General features: G+C 50.3%; 4 protein-coding genes and 3 non-coding genes across 9 annotated transcripts; 4 read left to right on the plus strand and 3 right to left on the minus strand.

Annotated features, from left to right (window-relative positions):
- Positions 1–390: 390 nt before the first annotated feature.
- Proca1 (protein interacting with cyclin A1) lies at positions 391–8,105 on the minus strand. Its single transcript, XM_051179884.1, has 5 exons — positions 7,731–8,105; positions 3,553–3,633; positions 1,551–1,680; positions 1,163–1,321; positions 391–1,078 (listed from the first exon to the last, which is right to left on the minus strand). The coding sequence occupies exons 1-5, from the start codon at positions 7,819–7,821 to the stop codon at positions 430–432; spliced, it is 1,110 nt and encodes a 369-aa protein (XP_051035841.1). The 5' UTR covers positions 7,822–8,105; the 3' UTR covers positions 391–429.
- A 2,098-nt stretch (positions 8,106–10,203) lies between these two features.
- On the minus strand, positions 10,204–13,921 carry Rab34 (RAB34, member RAS oncogene family). Of its 2 annotated transcripts, none has more exons than XM_051179885.1 (11): positions 13,766–13,921; positions 12,870–13,082; positions 12,591–12,682; positions 11,980–12,048; positions 11,780–11,881; positions 11,628–11,692; positions 11,443–11,494; positions 11,088–11,169; positions 10,922–11,012; positions 10,697–10,804; positions 10,204–10,606 (listed from the first exon to the last, which is right to left on the minus strand). In XM_051179885.1, exons 2-11 carry the CDS (start codon positions 12,921–12,923, stop codon positions 10,539–10,541), a joined length of 783 nt encoding a protein of 260 aa, XP_051035842.1. In that variant the 5' UTR covers positions 12,924–13,082; positions 13,766–13,921; the 3' UTR covers positions 10,204–10,538. The 2 variants fall into 2 exon arrangements, with proteins under 2 accessions (XP_051035842.1, XP_051035843.1); XM_051179886.1 differs by having other exon boundaries at positions 11,980–12,045; positions 13,766–13,919.
- Positions 13,922–16,966: 3,045 nt separating this feature from the next.
- On the plus strand, positions 16,967–19,483 carry Rpl23a (ribosomal protein L23a). Of its 2 annotated transcripts, XM_051179887.1 has the most exons (5): positions 16,967–17,116; positions 17,634–17,817; positions 18,853–19,029; positions 19,219–19,288; positions 19,426–19,483. In XM_051179887.1, exons 1-5 carry the CDS (start codon positions 17,035–17,037, stop codon positions 19,438–19,440), a joined length of 528 nt encoding a protein of 175 aa, XP_051035844.1. In that variant the 5' UTR covers positions 16,967–17,034; the 3' UTR covers positions 19,441–19,483. The 2 variants fall into 2 exon arrangements, with proteins under 2 accessions (XP_051035844.1, XP_051035845.1); XM_051179888.1 differs by lacking the exon at positions 19,219–19,288 and having other exon boundaries at positions 19,426–19,477.
- Positions 17,496–17,562, plus strand: LOC127219932 (small nucleolar RNA SNORD42). Its single transcript, XR_007834347.1, has one exon. It is a non-coding gene; the product is annotated as a small nucleolar RNA SNORD42 (small nucleolar RNA).
- On the plus strand, positions 18,689–18,760 carry LOC127219868 (small nucleolar RNA Z17). The gene has a single exon (XR_007834301.1). It is a non-coding gene; the product is annotated as a small nucleolar RNA Z17 (small nucleolar RNA).
- LOC127219933 (small nucleolar RNA SNORD42) lies at positions 19,084–19,146 on the plus strand. Its single transcript, XR_007834348.1, has one exon. It is a non-coding gene; the product is annotated as a small nucleolar RNA SNORD42 (small nucleolar RNA).
- A 555-nt stretch (positions 19,484–20,038) lies between the features above and the next one.
- Positions 20,039–21,768, minus strand: Tlcd1 (TLC domain containing 1). The gene is made up of 4 exons (XM_051179889.1): positions 21,429–21,768; positions 21,038–21,120; positions 20,868–20,950; positions 20,039–20,565 (listed from the first exon to the last, which is right to left on the minus strand). The coding sequence occupies exons 1-4, from the start codon at positions 21,620–21,622 to the stop codon at positions 20,182–20,184; spliced, it is 744 nt and encodes a 247-aa protein (XP_051035846.1). The 5' UTR covers positions 21,623–21,768; the 3' UTR covers positions 20,039–20,181.
- Between the last annotated feature and the right edge of the window lie 1,362 nt (positions 21,769–23,130).

Here is a 23,130-nt window from a genome sequence, read left to right on the forward strand (position 1 = left end):
CCAGCATAGTGATCTGCTGCAAGAGTGGAAAAAGACTGGAACTACACCGGCTGGGAAGATCATGTCCTGCACGGTGCCACCGCCCTTCCTTTGGGCTACTTGAGGGAAAGGCAGGCCAAGTGAGTGGCAGGTTCAGTTTATTGAAGGTGGCACTGCTCACCACAGAATGAGTTTCACAAACAACACTGGTCTCCTGCCTCCCACTCCCTCCCTAATTGGATTCTGCCACCTGGTCCTAGAGGGTTCTCTCTCCCTCCTACCTAACTTCCCATAGACATAGACTTCCTCCTTGAAAGCAGGATTGCCCCTTGAGTATCCCCTGACCCCTAGCCAGCCACCTCCCCCAAGAAAAGGCCCTGTTGGAGGGAGAGAGAATAGCAGTAGGGGTCAAGTTACAGGCTTGATTTATTCACTCTGGTTGCCCAGGCCTCAACTGAGATTGGGGTTGGACACTGGGGGAGATTTTCTCTTGCTCATCTTCCTGGTCTGTAAGGTCTTTGTACCATTCTTTTTGGCCTGGGGGGTGCTTTTCTCTCTCTTCCTGGGAGATGATGAGTCCACAATATCTTCACTGGAGGGCCCCTCTTTACCCCGATCATAACTGTCCTCACTCTCCAGCTCTTCCCGGCTTTCTGGGCTGGACTCTGATGTCCTAACTAGTTCTCTTGGGCTTAGTGATCTGCTCATGTCTGGAGGGGAAGACTCTGATTTCACCGGGCTTTTCTTCTTAGTTAACTTGCCCTTTTTGACTTTCTTCTTCAACTTTGCCTTTTCATCCACTATCTCATCCTCCTTGTCTTTCTCTTTCTCCTTTTTCTTCTTTATCTTCTTGATGACCTTGCCCTCCTGACTCTTGTCTGTGGGGCTCTCAGAACGCCAGATGGTGATGGGCGCTGCTGAGTCAGGAGCCCCGGGGCCTGGCCTGATGTCTGGGTCAGTAGCTACGGCGTTGGGACACTTAGTTGGGATGGAAGATGGGGTCTCTCCCTCATCCTCCTCATTTAGGACACCTGTCCTACACACATGATGGATGGGATGGTGGAATACTGCCACAGAGACGGGCCTGTAGCTTTTGCTCCTGGGAGGAAGGGACAGGAAGAGATTAATGGAGCTGAAGCAGGGCACCCTGGAGTCGTGTCCCCATCAGCCAGCTGGCACTCACCAGCTGTACCACATCTGCTCCACACACTCTTCCTCTGGGATGAGTTCAAAGCAAGGGGCATGGATGATGTTGTAGCAGGTAGCGCCCCCATCTCTGGAGCAGGTCGGGCCTACATCTCGGGAGCTGCTATTATTTGTCTTCTCTGAGCAGTCCTTCAGCCTGCCACACACCAGACTCTCAGCTTGGCTCCCATACCTCCATGACTCCCCAGGGGCCCAGAGGGACAGCCAGCTGCTTCTGGGCCTGGCCCAGGCTGCCAAGAGAGCTCCCCATTCATTGTTCTTGGAGCAGAGCAGGGTTTAAAAGCTAGGGCTAGGCTGGCAGCACCAAGCCAAAGCTGAAGAGGGAACCCTGAAGGGAATGGGTCCCCCATAAAGGGGGCCCTCACCTAGATTCACAGTTGCAGTGGACAGCGTGCATGTGCCGGTTGTGATGGCCACAGTCCGAGAAGGGGTGGATGATATGCCCAGCACACTGCTGGTGTTTCCAGCAACACCTGTCAGTCTCCTTGCATTCACCTGAAGGAAGAGGGGTCTGGGTCATTTGGAGGCAGCCAAGCACACCTCACTCGCTGCTGCTAACCACCATCACCACACCACAGTGCCAGATAGGGAATAGCTATGGCCTTCTTGTCTGGCAGACAAGCCCACCATTGCAGCCTCAGTTCTGACATCTGCCCCTGCACAGGCCCAGGTGGCCTCTGATGCATTCCACCTGAATGGCACAGGGTAGTGGAACAGCCTGGGTCAGGGGTTGGCTAGGTCTCTCCAGCGTGCTCCTTACCTGTATTAGCTGGCTCTTTGCTTCCTTTCTCCTAGCCCCCTTTCTGCCCCCACCCACACACCTCTCTCACTTCCCTCCATCTTTCCTGCTCTTTACTGATTGAAATCATAGCCTTTGGCTGCTTAGCAGATGAAGGTAAAAGGAGAGAACTAGGCCAGGCATTGGTGGGCCACACCATTAATCCCAGCACGAGGGAGGCAGAGGCAGGTGGGTCGGCCTGCCTGTTCTACAGAGTGAGTTCCAGGACAAGCTTCAAAGCAATACAGAGAAACCCTGTCTCAAAAATCCAAAAAACAAAATTAAGAGAGAGAACTGGCTCCTGCAGGTTGTCCTCTGACTTGAATATATATGACAGTCACACAAATAAGTCTTTATTAAAAAAAAATCACTTTAAGCCGGTTGGTGATGGTGCCTGCCTTTAATCCCAGCACTCTCCGGATGCAGAGGTAAGTGAATCTCTCAGAGTTTGAGGACAGCCAGGATTACACATCGAGACCGGGGGGGGGGGGGGGGGGGGCTGGCTGCTTTAAACTTCACATCCTCCAGAACCACAATGCTGAAGAACCTGCCCAGTCTATGAATTAGGCAAAGTGATACTGTGTCCCTTTTCCCACTTCTTACTGGGTTTTTCATGGGTTGCAGGGCTTCCTCTCTGACCCTGCTCAGGGCTGCAGGCAACCCCTGATTTCTCTCTGCTTGCATCTAAGAGGTAAAAATGCCTCTCAGCCCTGCCTCCTACCCTGGTCTCACCGAGGGGCCCTACAGCAGGCTCCTGGGTATCAGGGACAGCCCTGCTGTAGGAGGAAGTGATGAGTTCCCACATCCAGGTGGGGAAGCTATGGTTGCTACTCAAGAGGCTGTGATGGTTATGACTTTCAGTTCCTGGAGTGGTAGATGGCAGCAAGAGTTAACCCAGGCAGAAGGTGAGGAAGCCCAAGTGTTCACAAAAATGCCTGAGAGAGAAGATAGCAGTGTGGTCTGAGGCTTTCTCCTACAGTCCTTCCCTTTACCCCACAAAACTGAGGCTTCCAAGTTCCCACATCACCCCTCACCCACTTTCTCTTGTGCCTTTTCTCCCCAGGGGAAGTAAGGGAGATGTGTACAGCAGGACCTTGGACTATCACCCCTGCTTCTATTTTCTTCTCTTTTTTTTTTCACTGTTAAATTGAGGCAAAGGGCATCTTAGGAGCATATGCCCTGAGCCTGGAGTCAGTCATGCCTGAAGCTTGGCTCTGTCACTTAAAAAGACAACCTAAGACAACTTTCTTTTCTGAGCCTCCTGTATCCATAAAATGGGACAGAGATAGCTATTGTGCAGGCTTGTGTGCCATAAAATATTCTACAAAGGGAAGGGGTGATCAGGACTCAAGAGGGCTCTCTGACATTTTAGAAGACAAGAGTTCAGTTGGGTTCTTCACCATGTGGGTCCTGGGGATCAAACTCAGGTTGTCAAGTTATCAACAAGCACCTTTACCCATTGAGTCATTTCCCTGAACCCTGGGGCATCTGGGTAATTCCATTGAGATCCCTCTCCTCCCCCAAGGTATTAGCTTTCACAAATAAGGGGTAATGTTGCCCCTGGGGGCCATAGGTCCCCCTGGACCCACCTTCAGAGAAGGAAGATACATCACTGCTGGACTCCACACTAGCCAGATGTCCCCTCTTCCAGTTGGGCAACCTGCTTGTATCTGAGAGAGTACAAAATGGCAACAGTGACAGCAGCCACCTCCCCCATGATGTTCATTCACTACACATTTCCTAAGAAACTCAGCATGTTGAGCCCTGATACATCCTGCAGATGTAGGAATTAAAAACAAAAACAAAACAAAAAAACCACTGTTCTCCAGAGGCTGATGGACAAGGAGAGGGAGGCCAAAAGGTAATAGCAGCAGTTTAATGAAATGGGGGAAGGAGAGGGCAGGCTGCAGAACAAGGGCCACCTGCCAAGACTGGAGGGGTGAGGACTTTGGAGCACTTAGGAACTTCAGTGAACTGGACAGATGAGGCAGTAAGGACAGTGTCCCAGGTGTATGGAGCCTGGTCAGAGGGTGGCCCTGGGCAGACTACCTTTGTGTTTTATCGTATGGAACCCATGGCCTCATGCATGCTAAGCAAGTCCTCTGCCACTAAACTATGGAGCTTGCTTTGTTAGAGGAATTAGAAAAGCACCCTCCTTAGAAAATGAAGCATGGAGCCAGCTGTTGAGACACACTGTCATCCCAGCACCTAGAAGGTAGAGTCAAATGTTCAAGGTTATCCTCAGCTACATACGGAGTTTAAGGCTAATCTAGACTATATCAGACCATGTCTAAAACAACCAACCTCCCCCCCCCCAAAAAAAAAAAAAAAAAAAAAAAAAAAAAACGAAAGAAGCCAGGCACATAGTGGACACGCCTTTAATCCCAGCATTCAGGAGGCAGAGGCAGGCTGGTCTACAGAGCAAGTTCTAGGACAGGCTCCAAAGCAACATAGAGAAACCCTGTCTCGAACCCCCCCCCCCAAAAAAAAGTTAACATTATAGCCAGCAGGTGGTGGTGCAAACCTTTAATGCCAGAACTTGGCATGCAGATCTCTGTGAGTTTAAGGCCAGCCCGGTCTATAGAACTAGCTAGTTCCAGGACAGCCAAGGATATTACACTGAAAAACCAAAATAACAGTTATAGAAAGTTGTGAGCAGTCATATGGACAGTGGGTGTTCTTACCTGCTGAGCCATCTCTCCAGACTGACCCACTATGAACATTTGCAAGTGGAACATTCCTCCAATGCTTTTTCTACCGAGTGCATATTCCCCACTTAAATTTATTCATTTACCACCATCACCAAGCAACTCCACTAGGCAGTAATGGAGCTATAGCCCAAACTTCAGTGAACTCAGACACATCTTTCTGCTCAGTGGTCTGCTCCTTTTTCAGAATAGCCTTGGGCAAGGCTGTTGGCAATTTCTCAGTAGCCAGCTCCAGCCTTTTCCTCTTTAACTGTTAACCAGCTACTCCTTTGCAAACTGTTCCTTGGACTTCCATGAAAGCCCTTGTCTTTAATTGTTTTGAGACAGGGTCTCTCTATATAGTCCTGGCTGTTCTGGAACTCTATGTAGATAAGGCTGCCCTCGAACTCACAGAGATAACCTTGCTCCTATCTCCCTAGTGCTGGGGTTAAAGGTGTGTACCAACATGTTCAGCTTGAATTTTGTTTTTTAGTTTTTTGTGTTGTGTATTTTAGATACTAATCTTCTATCAGATGCATTGGTAGAAAAGATTTTTTCTCCCATTCTTAGGCTATCTCTTTCCTTGAACTGTTTCTATTTAGTTTGCTACATAGATTCTTTTACTTCCACAAGATCCCATTTGTCAATGATTGATCTTATTTACTGATGGACTTTTGTCCCATTCAGAAAGTCCTTCCCTATGCCTTTTCTTCAAGCAGATTCATAATTCCAAGTCTTATACTAAGGTCTTTGATCCATTTGGAATTGTTTTTGTGCATGGAGAGATGGAGAGAGCAAGACTAGCTTTCTTCTTTTACATATGGATATGCAGTTTCCAGTGTCTTTTCTTGGAAAGGCTGTCTTTTCTCTGATGTGTATTTTTATCTATAAATAAGTGGCTGAAGACTCATGGGTTTATATTTAATTATATTGTTTGTTTGTTTGTTTTGGGGCTTTTGTTTGCTTTTTTGTTTGTGGGTTTTTTTTTTTGTTGTTGTTGTTATGTTTTGTTTTGAGATGGGGTTTCTCTGTAGCTTTAAAGCCTGTCCTGAAACTCACTCTGTAGCCCAGGCTGGCCTCGAACTTGCAGAGATCTGCCTGCCTCTGCCTCCTGTGCTTGGATCAAAGGCATGCACCACCACAGTCTAGCTCATTTTACCATTCTTTCTCCCCTGCTGCTCTCTCCCAAGTGCTACCTGCTCAACTCAGTGGGAAATTGTTGTTGCCCAGAATGGCATACATTTGTAGTCCAAGAACTTGGGAGGCTGAGGCAGGAGGGCTACACAGCAAGACCTCGTCTCAGACAAACACCAGTACTATCCAAGTGGAATTAATTGTGTGTCTATGTGCCTTCTGACCTGCTGCCATAGTTCTAGGAACTGTGATATTCCTGTAATTACTCTGTAGTTCCTTAAGAATAATGACTGTATTCCATCTGCCTCTGTATCCAGAGAACCATGGAAATAGCTCAGTCATTGTTGGTTGACAACGTGTATATATTCAGTCTCCTCTTGAAATACATAAATACACTATTTGAGCCACAAAGAAGCACTAGAAAGTTTCTCCCTGGTTCAAACCTGGTTCCTGTGTTTTATCTTTTTACGTATTTAGTTTTGAGATCTTTTCTTATAGCCACAGGCTGGCCTAGAATTTCCCATATAGCCCAGGCTGGCCTTGAATTTATGGTAGTTCTGCCTTACCATCCCAAGTACTGGAATTATGGACATGAGCCCCCCCCCCCTTACTTTACTCACTTAGTTATTTTGACGGGCTGTGTTTTGAAAGAAGCAGGGGAAGTCTCTGGTATGGGGTTCATACACATTAAGCAAGCATTCTTACCCATAAGATATACCCCAAGAGCTCAGCTCTCCTGAGTTTTTCTGGGGCAGATAATTTCCCAGGATATACACTTTCACAGTGCAAGACCCTAACATGTGACTTTGTATCTAACTTGTATAGCAGGGGACCCAAAAGGGCTAAATAACGTGCTCAGGATGAAAGGTAATAAACAGATAGCAGACACAGATGCAAAGCCCTGGTCTTCATGGCCCCCTAGCCTGTGTGCTTTTAGCCCTATGATTTACTTTGTTGACTAAGGAAACACAAACTCCAGAGCCTCCTAAGTCTTAAAACTAGATTCAGCTCCCTATCTAGTTGCCATCCCCTAAAACTCTTGCTTTTAATCCCCAACGTTGCTAATTCCTCACTTCCATTTTTCTTAATCCTGATCCACAGCCTCCCCTATTCAGTTTGAATCCTAAGTCATTCCAGTAAGGATCAAACCGCTGGTATTCCTTCCTCCAGTCACTATGAACAGACTGTGTGGGGTTGAATTAACAGGCTTTGTGAGGGATTGAAGCCTGTTCATTCCCCACTTTGTGGATGCTGACAGCATCAGCTGTTTTGGAGGGAAAGTAGGAAGGATCCAAGAGGAATGGGATTTAGAAAGGCAATCTTTTGTCTTTGTCTACAGAGGATGGAGGTCAGCTGTGGTCAAGGCAGCACTCCAGAGTTCATGTAGCAGAATGAGGATGGGTAATGGCTTGAAAAGAAGGGAAAGGCTGAGGTCTCTTAGTTGGGACACGTCGCAGGGGCTTAACTCAAACTCCCTGGTGATGCTCATTTGTGGAGGATCCTCCTTGTCCTGCGAAGCCCCTCCCCGCCTTTGAGGCCCAGAGGATGGGCACCAGAGCGGCCAAAAGGTGACAGTGTGAAGAGGGAAGGGAACAGGGAAGCAAAGGAAGAGGAGGGTGCAAGAACAGTGAGTCTTCTGGAAAATGTCTCCCGGGTTCCCGCCCCCCCTCTTGGAGGTGATTATGATGTCACTCGTGGAATCCTCACTGTTTCCCGCCCTCAAGGTCAATGGAACCGATCACCTAGCCCCGGCGCCCGGGGGAGCAATGGGCCAGGAGGGTTCTTGCCGGAGCCTCGCGCCTTTGGGACAGCTAGCTAGGCCCGCGGCTGCAGCTCAACGCTCAATAGTTAAGCCTTAGCTGGGAAGCGATTGCTCCAGGCCAAGGAAGGCAATCTTCCAGAGCCCCGCCCAACTATGCCCCCAGCCTCCTGCCCCGCCCCTTTACCGGTGCTCTTGGTCTCTTCCCAAATGTCAGTTTTGCAGCCAGGCTTTTCCTCAGTCCATCTTTTAATCGTTAGTGTCGTCCTGACCCACATCGCTGTCAGCCCAGTTCTTCCACAGGACTCTACCTCGCGGAGATCAACGTTGAACCTCAGCTTAGTGGAACCCTCGGCCCAGCTGTACGGTCCAATCCAGCCCCTAGCTCCACCTCATGCTTGCCCAACCCCCAACCCGCCTCCCCCTTCCCCGTCTTCCAGCCCGGGTCTAAGCGTCAGTCGTATTCTTCATCCGGGATCTCCAGCTCCTTCCAGGTCCCTTCGTCACGCCCTTAACGCCAGTACCTGCTTTTGCCTTTATCTTACAGACCCAGCACTTAGTCGCATGCCTAACTCCAAGCTGGTCCCAACTACTAGAAAAACCCGACCGAAACCCCGCCCCCAGTAGGTACTGGCCCCGCCCCTTCCAGTACCAAGTCCCTTTGCACCTTGGGACCCGTCCCGCCTTCTGAGGCCAGGGAATAGAGGAGGTTTGCCCCTGACAGTTCTGGGAGCAGTCTTCTTGAATGTAAGCATTTCGGGTATCCTGGCTTTGGGTCTCCTTGGTGACATGCTGGCTCTCCTCCACTGTGTATGGTACCTCCCCACACTTCCAGACCACTAGATCATCCACCCCAGCCCCACCCTTTAGGTTTCCTCCCAGTCCCATAGGCCACTTGGTCCTAGGTGCCATTCAGCTCATTATCCTGTCCAGATAGTAAGGTGGCCTACAATTCATGGCAACTTCGTCCCAGTACCCCCTTTACATCCTCAAAACACAGCATGCACACTTGTATTTCACACACAGTGATGCCCAAAGTCTACACACAATACACAGACTTAATTTAACAATAAGTGCACCCATCCCCACTCATGCCAGTCCTGGAACTCCACACTTAGGCCCCTGGGAGCACTCTAGTACTGAGGTGGCTTCTCATGTGCACACTGAATTAACCAGCTTTGTACAAGGAGGAACCACAGTACAAGGGAACAGAGATGGAAAATAGATACAAGACAGCGAACGAATGAGAGCTGCTTCGCAGATAATTCCACATAGCATATCTCTGTTTCCCTCCAAGTGGCTTCCAAAGGCAGGACATGTGTGCCTCAAAAAGCAGAGGGCAGGCTGGGCATGATGGTTCTAGACTTTTTTCAAATGTGCATTGGTGTTTCACTTGCATATTTAGTCTGTGTGGGGGGATGTTTGATCCAGGAATTACAGACAGTTGTAAGCTGCCATGTGGGTGCTGGGTGAACTGGGATCTTGCTCTTGACTGCTGAGCCATCTCTATCCCTGGTGCCCACCTTTAAGTGAGGCCAGCCTAGTCTTCATAGTGAGTTCTAGGACAACATGTGTTATCTAAAGAGGCCCTAACTCGATAAATAAATAAGAAATAAGAAAGCAAGAAAACAGGGACAAGGCCAGATGTGATGACATGTGCCTTTAATCAGGAGCAGAGGCAGGTGGGTCTCTGAGGTCCAGGTCACCTGAGGCTAACCATAAAACCCAAAACCCATCTCAAAAATAAGTATAAACCCCTAGTGGTATAGGTAGATTACCTCCATAAGAGTTGCTGGCCAAAAAAAAAAAAAAAAAAAAGAGTTGCTGGCCAATGAGGCCCAAGAAGCTTTAAGACAGTAAGGGCTATTACCACTGCTGTCAGTGACATTTCAAAACTGAATGGCAAGGCCCTGTTGTTAATGATGTCTCATGTGCTGGTTTACAGAACTTGGAAAAGCTCAAAGGTTTTAGGAAGTCCCTGAAATTGAGCAGATATACTAGCATATTTAAGCAGTCAGGACTGCTTGAGAGATATTCCCAGACAAGCTGAACTGGCTGGAAGAAAGACCCTCCAACCTGTTCAGCTGCCTGAAGGCCGTGCAGCAAGCTCCAGGTTTTATAAGCTGGCAGTCATACTGGGGTAGCTTTTGGTGATGCAGTTATATTTGAGTTATTTCCACTCCTGTAAGTAAACGCTCACCCACACTCCTGTAAATAACCTGTATAAAACTCATAGGTTCATCAAGTTGGACTTCGATGATACATATCTTTACTTTAGTCTGTCATCAGTTCCCTATCTGGGACAAACAGAGGTTTGTTCATATCTCTCTAGGGACAATGGCACACAGTACTCAGATACATATTAATTTCAAGCTCATGCTAGCTTACAAGAGACCCTGCCTCAAAGAGAGAGGGAGACAGAGAGGAAGAAAAACAGCAAGGAATAAAGAAGGTAGTTATTCAGATTTTAACCCAATGAGGATCTAGAGGGTACAGCCAGTCCTCCAAAACCTGGTCTCTGAGGTGTCAGCCAGAGTGAACCCTGCCTTAGGGGGCAAGAATAAACAGAATCCCCACAGGGGCAGCAGTCCCTAAAGTACTACATGCCCCTACCCATTCTACATCTATTATCCCCTATAAAGGACTCCAGTGCAGAAAAATGCTAATAGCAGATTTTAATGCATAAGGCACAGTATAAGGCTGGAATTATTAAGCATCATCACAATGAAGGACCCAGCAGGCTGAGCAAAAGCAGCATGAACCCTAACCCCACCAGACACCCTGGAAACTCCCAGCCCCAGAGGAGTAGAGGGTCATCCAGTCTTTGGCATGGTGCCAGGGGCAGGAAGTGACTAGCATGGTCCCAGTTTCCTTCTGGGGGCACTGCCTTCAAGGGGCAGCTCTTTGGTCTGAAAAAAGGCAGTGCAAACATCTAGAGGTTGAATTCTGAAGCGGTACCCCAGGAATGGGCAGTTTCTTGGATAATCCTCACTCTTCAAGGACAACATGTAGTCTTTTTCTTGCTGGCAGTTAAGTAGAGGTTTTTGTCATCACTGTTGATGCCTGGGAAAGGGCGGAAAATACATGAAGACGGGATTGGAGGGTTCATTACTCCCCTTGCTCTCTGCTACCTTCAGTCAGGTAAGCACTTACGAACAACATCTCCAATGCGCCGAGCCCCCGACTTCTCAAGCTCAGCCAGGACATTGGCCTCAAAGGTCAATGCTGCCACTCGGAAGAAGAATTCCTTGACATTCTCACCTGACATTGGGAGCAGAGACTGGTGCTCAGTGGAAACTGTGCCTAGAACACTGGACCCAGCTAAAGATGTAGGATTGAAAGGTTAGGTGAGCAGGTGCACATGGCAGACCAACTCACCAGTGAGGGAGGACACTGCCCAATACTCAGCCTTAATCTCTTGAGCCACCTTGAGGGCATCCTTTTCCATTAGGGAATACTGAGCAGGAGTCTATGAGAAAATCAGTGTCAGATTGGGGATGGGTCCCCTCACCAAGTTGGGAAGTTCCCCCACTGGCACACTCACACTCAGGTCCTTCTTGGAACCCACAAGGAAGAGAAGCACATTGGATGGGTCATTCTCCTTGAGTGCATCAGCGAGCCACTGCCTGCCACAGATGGTGGACAGCAATAAGGAATGCATGAGTCTGACAGGCCCCATCCCCATCCACCATCTTTCCCATGTCCAGTTACTAGCTCTGATTTTTTTTTCCTTGCCCCCTCCACCCTTCCATCACTCCGAGGACTAATCCCACTTTCCTATACATTGCCGACATATGCTCTTCCACTCAGCTACAGACACAGCCCTAGATACACCCTCTTTTTCTGATCACCTTGTCTAAACCCTCTTTAAACTTCCCACTCTGGGCATCCTTACATACTTGGTATGTTCCAGGGATGCCACATCATTCAGGTTGAAGACAATGATGATGGCTGAAAGGGTGACAGAAACAACAGCACGCTGATTGACTTATAGATGCCTTAGGCTCATTTTCCGGGCTTCCTCATTCTACTTAGGAGCTTGATATGTGCATAGGCTGATTGCATTACAGGGCTAAATCCATACCTTGAGCTCCTCGGTAGTAGGTGGAAGCAATGCACTTGAACCTCTCCTGTCCAGCAGTGTCCCAACTAGAAGAAAGGAGAGGAGAGCCTAGATACTAAGGTATGCAGAATAGGGTGACAAGGCTAGCTGAAAGGATTGGAAGGGACACTCACAGTTGGAGACTGAAGGGGACACCCAACACTTCAAATCGTTCCATCTCAAAATCCACTCCGATGGTGGCCTTGTAATTTTTATCGAAGGTGTCTTTGCAGAACCTGAGGACGCACCAAGTAGCCTGTAGCACAGCCCACTTTGTGAAGACCGATCCTACTGTGTCCTCGCCCAGCCAAGCTCCAGCACCCCGTTACGTTACCTATTAATGAGACAGGTCTTCCCCACAGACAGGTCCCCCACAACGATGACCTTGGATATCTTAAATCTGCTGGACAGAAAAGTAAATGGAAGTGAACCTCAACTTTTCACGATACGGGGTTCTAACACACTTACTGGGTATTAGTTGCAGCTAAGCCGAAAGTTATATTACCACCCACAGCCTTCCTGGGGGCAGTGTTCAACATTAGGGACTTTCACACCTCTCCCTCTTTCTCCCTCCTCTCTCTCCCTCCTTCCTCTCTCTCTCTCTCTCTCTCTCTCTCTCTCTCGTGTGTGTGTGTGTGTGTGTGTGTGTGTGTGTGTGTGTGTGTGTGTGTGATGGGAGGGGGTCGTGATGGGCCAGAGCTTTACACGTTAGACAAGTGCTCTCTTTATCTGAGCTGCACACACCCGCAGCCTAGAGGCTCTATGGAGAGTGTATGACCTCTCTCATGTTGGATGCCTTCTCCAAAGTCTTGAAACAACCCAGCTGGGAGGAAAGAGAACGTCGGAGTTGAGACATAACCATGTAACCTCAAAGCGGTCATTCGAGTGCCTTCAAAATTTCTTGAGTATTTATGTTTTTTTAAGTTAGGAGTGTTCCTAACTCACCCCACGGTGCCTGTCCGGTGCTCCTGGCAGGCGCAAGTGACGCGGGGGTGGAAGTCTTTGCGCACGTGCAAAGCGGCCTCCTTCCTCAGGCACTAAGAGGGGCGTAGTGAGAATGGGGCTTTTGTCCCGCGGCCAAGCAGCCAGGGCTGGGGGGTGGGGTGGGAAGCGGACCACCCAGGAACAGCGGGCCTTGCTGGGCCCAATCCAACGGCTCGGGTGCCACCTCTCCCCGCCCACACTCCGCTACAGCCAGAGGCCCGACGTGGCCCTGCTGCCTACCTGCGGCAGCTCCGCCAGGACGCGGTCCCTCCTCACGGGCGCCAGAATGTTCATCTCGTCTGCGGCCTTGCGGGGCTCCCCGGGAAGGCGCGGAGGCCTGATCCGCCCCGGCAGCCCGGGCCCGTGGGGACCCGACGATCACCCGCGGCCGCGGGGTACCGACAATCACCCGGGGCCAAGGGGAGCCTGCGGGAGCCCTCGGCCTCGGAGACGCTACGACCACCGCGGGCCAAGAGGATGAGACGATCACCTCGGGTCTGGAAGAGCCCACAATCACCCGAGCCCGGGGCGTTCCGAAGACCACTCGGGGGCGGGGAGACCCCCCGGCCTCTAGCTGTGGGCGGGGAGTCGCGTCCCGGGGAGCCCGGGCCCGCGCGGACCCTACAATGACACGGGGTCTGATAGCTCCTACGATAACCCGGGGCCGCGGAGACCCGACGACAACTCGGGACTGGGATGGCCCTACCATAACAGAGCGGCCTGGGGGCGCGGGGCCGCCCCGCCACACCGGGTCAGTGCGCGCTGGGGCGGCGCTGCCGACGCCCGCCAACGGTGAGAGGAGGGGGCGAGGGCCCTGGACCCGCGGCGAGGCCTGCCGTCCCACTCCGTTCCCACTCCGCGAACTCTGTAACACGATCCCCGGAAATTCCTGGAGAAGGGCCGCCCCCTGCCCCGCACCCCGCCGCTCCGGGGCTTGCAGCCGCCCTAGTCGCGGCTGTGGCCAACCCCCTCCTCTGCTCTCCTTCCCGCGGCCCCGGCTCTAGCTTGTGGACCAGATTCTTTACCCCACACCAAGACTGCCTCCACCCAGGCTGCAGCCTTCCAGGCTGGGATCCCCTAAGCCTCTCTCCCCTTTATCTCTCTGTCGCGGCTGCATCTTCCTTGGGACCCCTTACCCAGCGGAACTGGTGATGGGGAGCCGGTGACTGTAGCGCAGCATCTGGCAAGAGCCAGAGTCGCCGAGGGGAAAAGGGGGAGAGAAGGGGCCCAAGGAGAGGCGGCGCTTCCCTCCACGACTCCAGGCCTGGAAAATGACTCATAGAGTCTGCCCCTGCTTGCCCTTCTGCCCTGAGAGGTGGGATGAAACGCCTAAGGGGATGCCAAGATCTGAACCAGGTGTCCACCAAGGACCAGACCTCTCATATCTGGTCCTGTCTTCTCCGTCGAGCCTCCTCCCATAAAGGATGAAGAAGTGTTAGGTAGACTATGGAATTTCGTCTTTTAGCGTAGTCACATTCTGGGGCTCTAGGAAGTCGTAATACGGGTGTTTACCTTTTTCTACCCCCATTAGAACAATCAAAACCAGAACAACTTTTACTTATTTGCGCGCGCGGATACACACACACACACACGCGCGCGCGCGCGCGCGCATGCGCGAGAAATTGGTATGTCTGGAGCTAAATTTGAAGATGTGAAGATGAATGGAACACAGTCCTAGAAAGGGACGACTAGTTCAGAGTTGAGAGCTTTTAAATTATTCACAGGAAAAACTAGGTTATCCTAGAGTGGTGCTTCTCAACCTGTGGATCGTGATCCCTCTGGGTCACCTAAGACCATCAGAAAACACAAATATTTACATTAATCAGTTATGAAGTAACATCAAATAATTTTATGGTTGGGGTCACCACCACAGGTGTAATAAAGGGTAGCGTTAGGAAGGTTGAGAACCACTGTCCTAGAGAAATCATGTTTCAGCTGTGGCTAGAACTAATTAAGGAGTATTACTGAAGTCTAGCAAGGTGGCTCACACCTGTGATTCCAACACGCATGAGACTGGGCTACAGAGTGAGATTTTTGTGTGTGTGGCTTCCCGGAACTTGGAGGCAGAGGCAGGCAAATCTTTGTGAATTTGAAGCCAGCCTGATTTATTAGTTATTCAGAGCTGGATAAGCCCAGCACTAGGAGGCAGAGGCAGGCAGTTCAAGGCCGTCCCCTACTACAAAAACTAACTAAATAAATAAACCAAAAGATTGGGTCTGGAAAAACAGGATTCAGAACACTGGCTGCTCTTGCAAAGGGCAGGGGCTCTGCTCTCAGCACTTAACATGGCAGCTCACAAACCTACCAGTAACTCCAGTTCCAGGAGACTGTACACTCTGCTGGTCTCTGGCACCAGGCACAGATGTGCACAGACATACACATACAGGCAAAAGTCATACACATAAAATAAAATTGCTTTAAATATTAGGCTTTAAATATTGGGATTAAAGGCATTCGTGGCGCACGCCTTTAATCCCAGCTTCGGGATGCAGACGCAGGTGGACTTCTGTCAGTTCGAGACCAGCCTGATCTACAAAGCGAGTTCCAGGACAGGTTCTAAAGCAATACAGAGAAACCCTGTCTCAAAAACAAATAAACAAAAAATTAGGGACTGTACAATGATTCAACAGTTAATAGTTTGTGCTGTTCTTTGTTGTGTTTTGTTTGAGACAGGATTTCTCTCTGTAAACCAGTCTGGCCTCAGACCTGCCTCTTTCTCTGAGTGCTGGGATTAGTGGTTTTCCCTCCTCTGCCCAGGTATACATACTGTTCTTACAGAAGACCTGAGTTCAGTTCCAAGCACTCACATATAGTGACTCACAACCACCAATAAATAACTCACAGCTCCAGGGATATCTGAAACCTTCTGGCTCCTGTGGGCACCTACACACAGGCACACACATGCAGACAGACGGACAGACACAAACACATAAACAAATCTTTGGGCAAGGTAGTGGTGGCACATCCCTTTAATCCCAGCACTCAGAGGCAGAGGCAGGTAGATCTCTGAGTTTGAGGCCAGCCTAAACTACAAATCGAGTTCCAGGATAGGCTCCAAAACTATTCAGAGAAACCCGGTCTAACCCCCCCCCAAAGTATTTGTTATATATACAATGTTATGTCTGCATGCATACAAAAAGAGGGCATCAGAACTGATGATAGATCATGTGGTTGCTGGGAATTGAATTTAGGACCTCTAGGAGAGCAGTCAAAGCTGTCAACATCTGAGCCATCTCTCCAGCCCCCCCGTTTTATTTATTTATATAGGGTCTACCTACATATAACTGCTTGGCTTGCAAATTGCTATGTAGACCAGGCTGGCCTTGAACTCACAGATATCTGCCTGCTTCTACCTCCTAGTGTTGGGATTACAGTTGTGTGACAACCCACCAAGCACGGATTTTATTTATTTATTTGTTTGTTTTTCAAGACAGGGTTTCTCTGTATTGCTTTGGAGCCTGTCCTGGAACTAGTTCTGTAGATCAAGCTGGCCTTGAACTCATAGAGATCTGCCTGCCTCTACCTCCTGAGTGCTGGGATTATAGGTGTGCAACAACAATGCTCAGATTATTTTTTTTTTTTTTTTTTTTTTTTGAGACAGGGTTTCTCTATGTAGTTCTGGCTGTCCTAGAACTTGGTATGCAGTCTAGGTCAGGAACTGCTGGAACTAAAGGCATATGCAATCCACATTCAGCTTAAAAATTCTTTCTAATGCTATTTATGTGTGGGTGTGTGCTCACAGAGGTATGGTTGCTGGGAGTTCAACTCAGGCGCTCCGAAAGAGAAGTACATGACTTTTGTTTGTTTTGGTTTTTGAGACAGGGTTTCTCTGTGTAACAGCCATAGCTGTTCTGGAACTAGCTCTGTAGACCAGGCTGGCCTCGGAATTTATAGTGATCCATTTGCCTATGCGTCTCTAGTGCTGGGATTAAAGGCGTATGCCACCACTACCTGGCAAAGTACATGATCTCCAATCCCTCAAATTGCATTCTTGCCAGTTGGTAGTGTACTGGCTTTTAACATTGCAAACCTCTTCCCTAAGGCTGGAAATTGCTCAAGAAGTGAAGTGTCAGGGACCAGACTGAACCGGCAGGTGCTATAACCACCCCCCCACAGGTTAGGCCTGGAGAAATAAACATGGATTTTTTTTATAAACCACAACTCCCCAGAAAAACCTTGTCTCCGGAATAAAACAAAACAAAACAAAACAAAAACAAAAAAACAAAACAAAAAAAAAAAAAACAAAAAAAAAACTACAACTCCCAAGGAGCCTTAAGACCTTATGAAGGGGGTGGCGCATGCTTGATCTAGCTCTCTAGGAAATTGAATGGAACTGCAAGTCCCAGAAAGCCCTCTACTTCTGTTCGTCCAATCAGCGTTATGCATAAATTATCGCGAGGCTTTGATGAGACTTTATCCTATAAGCTCATGGGAACGAGGATCGGAAATCCTTTTCGCCAAGATGGCGCCGAAAGCGAAGAAGGAAGGTGTGTTGCCGCATGGGGTTGTGGCGGTTTGGCCTGGGAAATTCGCAGAGCGGACTCACGGGGAAGATGACCGCTGGGCTAGGCCATGGGCTACTCTCTCTGGAGCCACTATCGCGATTAGGCCTACGTGGCTGTGTATGAGGCTCTCGTGGGCCAGGCCGCATGGGCTGGTTCCAATGGAAGGGAGTTGGAGAAGCAACCCGGCCAGCATCACTCGCCACCGGTAGTCAGGCAGTTGGTTTTGGGGAGCTACTTGACATCCACAGGGTGGCGCTCCGTGTCCCCAACCCTACACGGATGGCTTCCTTTTCCATGTTAAACGGGGTTACACGCATCAACTTGATGTCACTCCGGGTTAATTGTCTTCGCCCGCAGGATCGTGCATATGATGGAAAACATTTAGTGTCCTGAGACCTATGATGTCTTCAAAGGAACCACTGATGCGCGTGTTGACAGGGTCGCCGGAAGGGATCAGTTTATGAGTGCTGCACTGTAGTTATGTTTCCTTCTCTCTCAGCTCCTGCCCCTCCCAAAGCCGAAGCCAAAGCGAAGGCCTTGAAAGCCAAGAAGGCAGTGCTGAAAGGCGTCCACAGCCATAAAAAGAAGAAGATCCGCACGTCACCCACCTTCCGGCGGCCCAAGACCCTGCGGCTCCGGAGGCAGCCCAAATACCCTCGGAAGAGCGCGCCCCGGAGAAACAAGTCAGTACTGACCCCGTACCCACTAGTACGTTGTAAGGCATTAGGGTTGCTAATTTACTACCCGCCCACTGGCTTGCCTTACAAAACACATAATGTGCTGCTGTAGTGGAAACTGGGATCTTTGTGTTAATGATTAACGTGATCAATATGAATGTCTACTTCAGAGACGCTGCTTGTCTCAAGTTTCCAAGGGTCTAGGCACTTTCTGCGGGAAGGAACGTGTGAGTGATAATGGGAGTGGGTTGGTTTATCTGCATTGGGCAGTGATGGCCTCTTAATCTTGTGTAGAAATTAACTTTCAGTTAAGCAAATGTCAACACTGCCCAATGGAAGTTTGGAGGACTGGATGAAATGTATGTACTGAAAGAGACGTGAATGTTGTTATGTGTAAAGTTTGACATCTCAGAACTTTAAGGAAAAATTGGCTCCTGAACTGGGAATGTAATTCATTCGGTATAACTCCTGAAGCTCTGGGTTCAATCTGCACTACGTAATCCTGTGTAATGGTAAATGCTAGGAGGCTGAGGCAAGAGGATCTGACATTCAAGGTCATACCCAGCCTGGGAAGTGAAGGGGTGTGTGTGTGAACTTGGTGGCTCTTGGATTGAGGACATCTTGTCTACATTGTAGGACTCTGCCTGAAAAATCTGTAGAGTGTAGCCAATCTTTAACACCAAGCGCAGACTTCTCTCTTTTGTGCTGTTTTGGGATCTGGCCTCATAGTAAAGTGTTAGTTAACATGGAACTCCAGTGGGTAAATGTGTACCAAGTAAGCATGATTCTTTAGATACTCCAAAGGGTGTGGGCCCTTCAAGACAACATACATACAAGTTTTGGCTCTAAATGGGTAGTTTGGACCCCTAGACTTCCAGGTGCATGTGATGACACTGTTTAGCGACCAAAGTCTGACACAGATGATTGGTGTTTTATTGTCTGATGCACCTCTTTCCTAGACTTGGTTTCCAAAAGTACAGCCCCTCTTGGATAATGTGCCCAGAGCACTTTACTCCATTTTGTTCCTCTCATCCTTGCTAGGCTTGACCACTATGCCATCATCAAATTCCCTCTGACCACTGAGTCAGCCATGAAGAAGATAGAAGACAACAACACACTTGTGTTCATTGTGGACGTCAAGGCTAACAAGCACCAGATCAAACAGGCTGTGAAGAAACTCTATGACATTGATGTGGCCAAAGTCAACACCCTCATAAGGTGAGCAGGGCCAGGCAGGTAGTAGAAAGCTTGCGGTGGCTCTTAGGCCCCTCTGTGCAAATGATGGAAACTCAATGCTTGAAAAGGATGACATTATCAAAGGAACCACTGATGCAGGGGGGGAGGAGGGAGGGGATATGGGCGGGCTCAGGCTGAGAGCCCAGCTCTGAGGCTGCCTTTCCTACTTAGGCCTGATGGAGAGAAGAAGGCGTATGTTCGGTTGGCTCCTGATTATGATGCTCTGGATGTTGCCAACAAAGTAAGCATCCTGTCCAGGTGGTATATCTGTACCCAGTCAACCTGTACTAGCAAGCCCCACCTTCCCCATTGCCACCACCCCAGCTCACTTAACCTTTCAGTTCCACAACATACCTCCTTTTTTTGTTTGTTTTTCAGATTGGGATCATTTAAACTGAGTCCAGCTGGCTAATTCCAAATACACACTTTTTCACCATAAATTACTCTCCTTGTCTTTTTATCGATTTCTGGTTGGGCTGGGGACATGGCCATTCTGGGACACACACTAAGTTAACTGCTTATGTGTAAGGGGTGGTGCTAGGAAGTGCTCTCCCAGCTCTGAGCAAAAGACAGGGCTTCTCTGTAGCTTTTGAGCCTTTCATAGACCAGGCTGGCCTCCAACTCATCCATCCACCTTGCCTGCCTCTGCCTCCCAGGTGCTGAGATTAAAGGGGTGTACCACAACTGCTCCCCCCCCTTTCAGCTCTCATGCTAGAGCTCAAGTGCCCGAGGTATTCATTACTTAAGACAGCTGTTCATCAACATGCCTACATCAGGTTCAGAGCACAGGCTTTACAAGAGTTCCTTCCTTTATCCTTGGCTGTTGTGAAACCAATACCAGAGGGGTTATTTTAGAGTTGTCAGCATCCATTTCAGGGTGGTGTGGGTTGACTGGCTTTTGGACAGTGTCTTGTCCTTTCCCATCCTACCGTGCCCAACCGGTTGGTCTGCTTCCCTCACCCCTTGCCCAAGAAGGACTTCAGAGAAGAGCTTTCATTATTAGTGTTTTCAATAGTGTGGGTGTAGGCTCAAGGTGGGAAGCCTGGCCCCAGAATACACCCAGGCTTGAGGCAGAGCCCTAGTTTGTTACAAAGCTGTTGGCTGTCCCTGCCACATGTCCTGGGTTATCCTTTCTCACTCAGTCAAGAATTTGTCTTTGTGTTGGCGGCTGGGAGCACGTTCAGGGCAGAAATCAGAGCGGAGCAGTCGAGAAAAGTAGATGAGAATCATCAAGTCCAGCATTAGCAGAATGACCAACAAAAATGTTCCCAGCGTCCTCTGGCCAGCATACTGCAGGAAGAACTTAGTGAGGTAGACCTGAGGGGCCAGGCGGAAGAGAAAGTACATGACCAAGTTGACATACTTGTTGACCCGGTAGAGGAGGAGATCCTGTGCGTTGTTTATCTTCATCATCATCCTTAGGGTGAGGAAGATGTTGCTGACCTCCACCAGTAGCGTTAAGACGCCACCACCAACAAAGCTTTTCCAAAAGATACCAGAGAAGAAGGCACCCATAGCCTAGGGGATAAGTGACAGGACGAGGGCTGATTCAAGAACACAAAGGTGCCATAGCATTTCTGGGCTCATCAAACACCTGAGAAATGCTAAGTCCCACCCACCCAAACACACACAGGAGGGTTAGACTTTGTCCATTAGGATCTAGCTCTGTATGACATTCCTAGTCTGTTTACCTAGATAGTAAGTAGGTGAGTCAAGGCAAACTGGAAGTTGTACCCTGGTGGGTTTAGTGAGATGGTCTCCCTGCCTCAAAGGGTTCTGTGATCACGTTTTTGTTAACACATCACCGGTTTCTTACTTACCATGACATGATGAACAAGGTACTCCCAAGAAGCTCGGGTCTGTTTACTAACCACGATGTCCACCGTGTCGTGGATGAAGTATCCTAGTGGAGGGGTGGAGAAAAGAACAGACTGAACACTCTTACCCGCCTTCAAACTTCTTACTCTCGGCCTCCTTGGGCACAACCTACCTGCAGAGAAGCAAACAAGCAAATAGCCAGAAAGTGACCATGCCGTCTCAATTTCCACCAGCATTTCAGGGGTTTGCCATATGCTGAAAAGGAGAAAGGGGACATTCTCGCGGTTGCAGCCTCCCGGAGGACCCTCGCCTCCCCCAACACTTGCCAGTCCCAGGGCACTCTGGTTGCCCACTATTGGCTGACTGAAGAGTAAGGAGGGGCTTGGCCAAAGCCCAGGTACCTCGGGTTTCCCACAGCCGTTCTTGGTTGGGTAGTTTTCCAAACAGGGAATCAGGTGAGATACTGTTCACCCGTGAGTGATGGGAATAGCAACAGGGAGAACGGCCCGAGCACCCCGCGAAAGATCCCACGGACATCTCAATACCCCGGGTTGTTCACTCACCACAGCAGTGCCCAGATCCCTGACACAATGGAGTGGGTGAAGGAGACGAGTAGGTTGTGCCAACGCCAGGTGCGCAGGGGGTCGGAACGCACGTGAGCAGGCAGAGGCAGGCGACAGAGCGCTCGCCGGAGTGTCCGGAAGGTCAGCGTGGCGCCCAGGAGCAGCGGCCAGGCGGGGTGCAACAGTAGGTGCATGCTGGCCCTCCCTGCCGTCTGTCTGTCCGCCCTTTAGGCCGACTCCTCCGGCAGTTCTGAGAACGACTCAGTCTCTGGCCAGCGAGCCACGATCACCTCTGCCGCGGGCCGCCAGACCCACAGTTTCGCGGAGCCCTCAAGGCCCCTTCGCTCCTCCCCGCGCTCCCGCCGAGGCCTCAGCCCGCCCCTGCCGCCCGCGCCCCCGCCCCGCCCCGCCGCCTGCCCCCGCCCCTCGGACGCCTCTACCGAGAGGAGGGCGCGAGCCCCGTGTCCCCTGGGGCCCCGCCCGGATCCCGCCGACTTCGAGCGCGAAGGGGTTGTCCCCGCCATCGTCGCCGAAGCACCCCTCTCTGGCGCCTCCCGACAGCCGAAGGCGTCCTCATCCACCCTCGAGCATACGTCGCCACTTTCTCTACGGCCACCGGCTCCCACACCCTGGGCGGGTACCGCGAGAACGCTCCTCTCAACTCTTTCCAGGGCGGGACCATCACACACCGGGGTCAGTCACATCCTGGTCCTGGGGGATCAGGAGCGGTGCTTCGGATCAAGGCTCTGCTCAGACTCGATTCCTCTCCTAGACCGACGTGTTTACCTGCTTCTCCCGCGCCCCGCGCGAATGGTGCTTAGGAACTGTTGAGTCACCCATCATCACACCTCTTCTCCCCACCGCTCTTGGGCTCCTAGAGCCTAGCGGCTGTCACAGTCCTCCCTCAGACAGTCCCAACCCTCTTCTGGCTCCTTGGAGGCTGGGGCGGGGAAGGCTCCGGATTTGCCGAGACAGCTGGGGTGACCCTCTCTCCAGGGCAGTGGCCTGGAGCAGTTGCGACTTCTGGCCACTAGGTGTCAGGCTGACCTCACTGTGGTACGGGCTCCAACCCGCCTTACAATGAGTAAGGCACTTCTGCGGAGCGGGATAAGCAGACCCGGAGGAAAAGCAGCAGGCTTGAGCAGCTGCGGGGAATGAAGGGGTGTACTTTAGGGAGGTGAAGGTGAAGGACGCGAGTAGAAAGTGGGCACTAGAAGAACAGTGTTTCAAAAGGAAAAAAAAAAACCCTAGAAACCCGAGCTCGGACACCCAGGGACCAAAGAAAGCCTTTTGGGTGTTTGTTGTCTCCCCTGATGGTTCCAGGGTTACACATTAACCCCCATGGGGCTCCAGGGTCACTCAAGGCCCAGACGGTTACTAAGTGACAGCATGGTGTGATATTTTGGGTGAGCAGTCTACCCCCTTTTGTGCTCCCAAGTTCCCAAGCCGCTGTCTACCAGCCTACTCCGGCCTGAGCCAGTGACCGCAGGTTCCCTCCAGTCTTTCCACGTAGGCTAGTTTGGGGCGGGGCGGGGACAAAAGATAAACATCCCTTCCCACGCCTTCCTCACCCATTCAGAAATAAAGAGGTTAACCCTTAGCTAACGACCACCTCCTGAATACTAGGGTCTTATGTCTCCCTTAGAGCAGCGGTGACATGAATAAGGATTAAATTGAACCCGGTCGAAAGAAACTCTAGCAG

The sequence above is a fragment of the Phodopus roborovskii genome, unplaced genomic scaffold (assembly GCF_943737965.1).
Source record: "Phodopus roborovskii unplaced genomic scaffold, PHOROB, whole genome shotgun sequence".
In the NCBI taxonomy this organism is placed as follows: Eukaryota; Metazoa; Chordata; class Mammalia; order Rodentia; family Cricetidae; genus Phodopus; species Phodopus roborovskii.

Bases quoted from the DNA above. Each gene is read 5' to 3' on its own strand.
- Proca1 (XM_051179884.1), bottom strand. From the start codon at position 7,821: ATGTGGGTCAGGACGACACTAACGATTAAAAGATGGACTGAGGAAAAG. The intron at 3,634-7,730 runs GTAAAGGGGCGG...GTACTCTCTCAG, and splicing joins GGAAGAGACCAAGAGCACCG to ATACAAGCAGGTTGCCCAAC. The intron at 1,681-3,552 runs GTGGGTCCAGGG...CTCTTCCTTCAG, and splicing joins TGTATCTTCCTTCTCTGAAG to GTGAATGCAAGGAGACTGAC.
- Rab34 (XM_051179885.1), bottom strand. From the start codon at position 12,923: ATGAACATTCTGGCGCCCGTGAGGAGGGACCGCGTCCTGGCGGAGCTG. The intron at 12,049-12,590 runs GTGAGTTAGGAA...TTTTCTGTCCAG, and splicing joins CACCGGACAGGCACCGTGGG to CAGATTTAAGATATCCAAGG. The intron at 11,170-11,442 runs GTATGTAAGGAT...CATCTGTGGCAG, and splicing joins GCATCCCTGGAACATACCAA to GCAGTGGCTCGCTGATGCAC.
- Rpl23a (XM_051179887.1), top strand. From the start codon at position 17,035: ATGAGACTTTATCCTATAAGCTCATGGGAACGAGGATCGGAAATCCTT. The intron at 17,117-17,633 runs GTGTGTTGCCGC...CTTCTCTCTCAG, and splicing joins GCCGAAAGCGAAGAAGGAAG to CTCCTGCCCCTCCCAAAGCC. The intron at 19,030-19,218 runs GTGAGCAGGGCC...TTTCCTACTTAG, and splicing joins AAAGTCAACACCCTCATAAG to GCCTGATGGAGAGAAGAAGG.
- Tlcd1 (XM_051179889.1), bottom strand. From the start codon at position 21,622: ATGCACCTACTGTTGCACCCCGCCTGGCCGCTGCTCCTGGGCGCCACG. The intron at 21,121-21,428 runs GTGAGTGAACAA...TCTCCTTTTCAG, and splicing joins GGGATCTGGGCACTGCTGTG to CATATGGCAAACCCCTGAAA. The intron at 20,951-21,037 runs GTAGGTTGTGCC...CCCCTCCACTAG, and splicing joins GCTTGTTTGCTTCTCTGCAG to GATACTTCATCCACGACACG.